We start from the raw sequence: 5,098 nt of genomic DNA, 5'->3' as shown, positions 1-5,098 counted from the left end.
TTGCAAAAAAATTGTAAAACGAGTGACGAATACACTGGTCTTCTAATATATTCACGTGTTCTTCAGGGCAGTGTTTTTGGTCAATTGTTATATCTATTGTGTACAGACTGACCTATCGACCTCAAGAAACATTGACAGACATGTACTGACGATACAGCGGTTTAATAATCACTAGAGGATCCAATATAAGCCACAAGAGACCTCCAATTTAATCTAAACAAAGTCGAATTGTGGTTGAACACATGGCGTATTAAAGCAAATGAAACAAAATCTACCCGTATGATATTTACCATAGATACAAGAACTTGTTTGCCAGTAAAAATGAATAATTATGAACTACCGCAAGCACACAATATTAAACATCTGGGAATACATTTTGATCGACGCTGGACATGGAAAAAACATAGTGACACAACGCAAATAGCTTTTACTTAAACTACACCAAGTGTATTGATTGATAAGACATAAATCTGAATTATCTTTAAATAACAAGGTTTTGCTGTATAACTCAATACTTTGGCCTCTTTGGGCTTATGGTATTAAACTGTAGGGTACTACTAAAAAATCTAATATAGCGGTCCTTCAGAGGTTCTAGAATAATGTGCTGCGAGTCATTGTCGATGCCCCATATTACGTCTCCAATAAACTAATTCAGTGCGATATCCTCATAGAACCCATAACGAGAGTGATTCGAACGATTCTGAATAAATGTTTTGCTCACACTTCGACGAAATCACATACAGAAGAACAAAGAAGCGTGTTGGACCAATTCTTTAACTACTGTACATATGATGAAAAGTTATATAGGTAATATTATTATACAGAATTAAGTATCAGAGAGGCCCATTGTTTTAGTTTACTAGAATTTAGACAATAGAACTGTAGTCGCCTAATTGTTCTTCTGTGAATGGTAGTAAATCAAAAAGTAATGCATTTACAGAAACTTTAGTATTTAGAAGATCATGAGATCAAAGAATATCACTATCAATGGTGAACTTGGGTATAAATACTAAGTAGAATAAAGTTTTAAGGTAAAATAAATTGTTCAGATTAAGCCATCATCATGGACAACTGTTTGTTAGTGGCATTTTCAATTCTATCAACAGTTTATAATGTTGCCTTTCATTTCTCTATGATATATAAATAGTATATAATATTCAGATAATGCTGTACGGTTGTTAAATTACAAATTACAAAAAAATATTAGTAGCATAGTAAACTCATTGTTCGCATTCCTCTACAAACCCCAATTCAGCTTAACACTCTGGTATAAAAATGAAATTCTGCTAACCATACAAGGACATCCTACATGTCATGTATGAATTTCAGATGCTGTTAAATTCGCTAGTTTTAACATTTCTAAACATAATATAATAGTTTTTACATTTAGTATTATTCAGTTATTCGGTATAAACAAACGCCAATCATGGTAAGCTCTTGTTGTTCTTGTTTAATTTAAAGAAATCTGCTGTCAAAGTCCACTAAATTATTTTGGGAACCTATGGTTAACTTACTTTTGAATGATTTAAAATTAGCGTTTTTGATGTCATTGACAAGAAAGAGCCTGGAGGATAAAATAATCTCGAAAACAAGAAATGACAAATCTTATTGGACGAAAATACAGCTTGAAACCGCAAAACATTTTAATATAGTTTAGATGTATAAATGGGCTATTTACAGATACGTTATAGTTTAGAGATTCAAAAGGTTATTTATTACTTTCTAATAGGCCAATTGAAAAGTCCCCGGGCCGACACATAGATGGCGCTACTAGAAATGAATCCATATGTTCTTTAGTTAGCCCTAACCCTCAGAAGATACTTGCATAAATTTGACCGCTCTCGGATCATTAGTTTGTGAATTTTGAGTGAAGCAACTTTTGTTATTGTGAAAAAAATGGATAAAGAGGAATTTCGCGTGTTGACAAAATATTGCTTTTTGAAGGGAAAAAATACAGTTGAAGCAAAAACTTGGCTTGATACCCAGTTTCCAGACCCTGCCCCCGGAAAATCAACCATCAAGGATTGCTATGCTAAGTTTAGACGTGGTGAAATGACCACCGAAAACTGTGAACGTAGTGGATGCCCAAAAAAGGTTGTTACCGAAGGAAACATTTAAAAAATCCACAATATGACTTTGAATGACCATAAATTGAAATTGAGTGAAATAGCAGACACTCTAAAGATATCAACTGAAACTGTACATGATATCATTCACGAAAATTTGGGCATGAGAAACCCCTGTGCAAAGTGGGGGCCGCGCGAGCTTACTTTTGACCAAAATCGACGAGTTGATGATTCGGAGCAGTGCTTGAAGATGATCAAACGTAATAAACTCTATTTTTTGCGTCGATATGTGACAATAGATGAAACATTGCTGCATCATTTCACTCCGAAATCCAATTGACAGTCATCTGATTGGACTGTACAAGATGGATCCGCACCAAAGCGTGGCAAATCGCGACAGTCGGATGGCAAGGTTATGGTGTCCGTATTTTGGGATGCGCATGGAATAATTTTCATTAACTATCTTGAAAAAGAAGGACCATCAACAGCGACTATAACATAACGTTATTGAACTGTTTGAAGGACGAAATCGGCGAAAAACTGTCGCATTTGAAGAAAAAGAAAGTGCAGCTTCACCAAGACAATGCACCGTGTCAAAAATCCATGAATTGGGCTTCGAATCACTTCCTCATCCACCGTATTCTCTAGATTTCACCCCCAGTGACTATTTCTTATTCTCAGATTTCAAGAGAATGCTCGCTGGCAAGAAATGTTCGTCGAATGAAGACATGATCGTTGAGGCCTATTTTGAAACAAAGGACAAGTCGTACTACAAAAATTGTATCCAAAAGTTGGAGGGTCGCTATAATCAGTGTATCACCCTTGAAGGGAATTATGTTGAATAAAAAAAATTAGTTTTTCCAAAAAAATGTGTTTTACTATGGTAGACCGGGGACTTTTCGATTGACTTGTTACTTTCAAATGATTTAAAATTGGCGTTTTTGATGAGTTAGTCTAGATTAAGTAATCTCGAAAACAAGAAATTGCAAGTCATATTGGACGAAAATACTGCTCGAAACCGCAAAACACATTAATATAGTTTAGATGCATAAATGGGCTATTTACAGATATGTTATAGGTTGGATATTTAAAAGCTTATTTATGACCTACTAATACCAGATGAATCTATTACTGTGAATGTCCATCGTCCAGTATTGTCATGTTGCCAGAAAGATGGGATTATTCTTCATTCTCGACTACTTTCTGAAGAATTCGGTGGTTGCTAGTGTAGCGACCGTCAGATGTTTCGAATTTTCCCGCAATTATCAGCAGCCCACAGATCTACTCGAGGTGTTGCACATACCTGAAGTTAGCACCCACGGTGAGGTGGCAACAAGTGGTACTGACAGAGGGTACGACGTGGCAACCTCGGGTGGTGAAGCTAGGGGATCACGCGACGCCTCGATGTTCTTTCCGTTCCCGACTCCGAGAGTGATCAGACGTGCCACTGTTCTTAACATCTGAAGGTAACTCTGCCACGTGCATTTCTTTATTTTTATATTCATATAGTTTGATCTTGTTTAGTGTATAATATCTGGTTTAGTGTTTAATATCTGCTCGTCAAAAATTAATATTTCTTCTGCATATAATTATAATCCCTTTGTACGAAAATAAATCATCGAAGATATTGTCTTTATCTAACCGCACCTGTACCCTAAATTGGTGACCCCGACGTGCGACATCGTGTTATATTCCACATTTCGTTTTCTTTTCTGGTTTATTTTCGATTCTTGAAGGTTTAGTTTTTTTTTTTGGTTTGCGACGCCATTTTGTTGTTTGTTTATTCGTTGTAAAGCATCATGTCGGCTTCAAACATCAGATTGCCTGCGTTCAATCCGAACGATCTAGAGATATGGTTCCTGCAGGTCGAGTAGACCTTGAAACACGCAGGGATAACCACGAGTGCCGAGAAGTTTGAGATCGTAGGGGCAGCACTGGACCCCATCTATACTCAGGAGGTGCGCGGCCTCTTATTTAATCCCCCACCGGAAGCTGAAGATCCATTCAGCAAATTAAAAGAGGCGCTTCGGGAATGCTTAGGGTTGTCAATCCAGAACCGGACACGGCAACTCCTCGAACGGGAAGAAATCGGTGACCGCACCCCGTCGCAGTTTCTCCGTCGGTTACAGTCATTAGCAGGGGACGCAGCGGGCCAGGATATCATTAAAGTAATATGGATGAGCCAACTAGACCCCATTACCCGAGCTAGTATCGCGGCGCAGCAAGGGAGCGCCAAGCTGGAAGACCTGGCGAAAATCGCTGACAACATCAAAGACTCCATAGGCTCGTGGCGGCCAGCAGGCGGTACGGCACCGACGAATAGTTCAGGGAGCCAATTGGCGGAGGAGTTCGCGCGGTTGAGGCTGCAGATTCACGGGCTGCAAGCCAAAGTTGACGAGGTAGCAGAGCACCAACGCGCGTCGTTCCGTACCCGGGCATCGTCGCGCTCGTCAAGTCGTGGCCGATCGTCATCGCGCTCTTCAAGTCGCGACCGGTCTCGGGTTCGCGGTGGCGAGCTCTACGATGGTTTGTGCTGGTATCATTACAATTACGCCGAAAGGGCACGGAGGTGCAGACCGGGGTGCCGTTACGATAGAAGCCCAAGCGCGAATGCGGGAAACCAGCCGGGCGGTCACTAATGGCGGCAAGTGACGGCCATCATATCGCGCGCCGCCTGTTCGTCAAAGATCGGAACAGCAACCAGGAATTCCTGGTGGATACAGGAGCGGATTTGTGCGTGTTTCCGCGGCGGTTGGTGAACGGACATCGGAAAAAAACGAACTACGATCTGACTGCGGAGAACGGCAGTATTATAGCGACGTATGGTTTTAAGACAATGACGTTAAACCTCGGTTTACGACGCGATTTTCCATGGAGTTTCGTTATCGCGGATGTGTCGCGGCCTATTATCGGGGTTGATTTTATTGTTCATTACGACCTCTTAGTTGATCTGCGAAATAGGAAATTGGTGGACCGGAAAACGCGCATGACTGTCAACGGGAGACAACCGCAGTACGAAAATGTCGCGAGTA

At 40.3% G+C, this 5,098-nt stretch overlaps 1 protein-coding gene across 1 annotated transcript; it reads left to right on the top strand.

The window, feature by feature from the left end:
* Positions 1-3,865: 3,865 nt before the first annotated feature.
* Positions 3,866-4,705, top strand: LOC143190801 (uncharacterized). The gene is made up of 2 exons (XM_076395370.1): positions 3,866-3,931; positions 3,980-4,705. Exons 1-2 carry the CDS (start codon positions 3,866-3,868, stop codon positions 4,703-4,705), a joined length of 792 nt encoding a protein of 263 aa, XP_076251485.1.
* The last annotated feature ends 393 nt before the right edge of the window (positions 4,706-5,098 follow it).

Source organism: Rhynchophorus ferrugineus, unplaced genomic scaffold, assembly GCF_030347505.1.
Source record: "Rhynchophorus ferrugineus isolate W39M unplaced genomic scaffold, kcgeb_rfMv2 rfM2, whole genome shotgun sequence".
Lineage (NCBI taxonomy): Eukaryota > Metazoa > Arthropoda > Insecta > Coleoptera > Curculionidae > Rhynchophorus > Rhynchophorus ferrugineus.
This window is presented reverse-complemented; position numbering and strand designations above follow the sequence as displayed.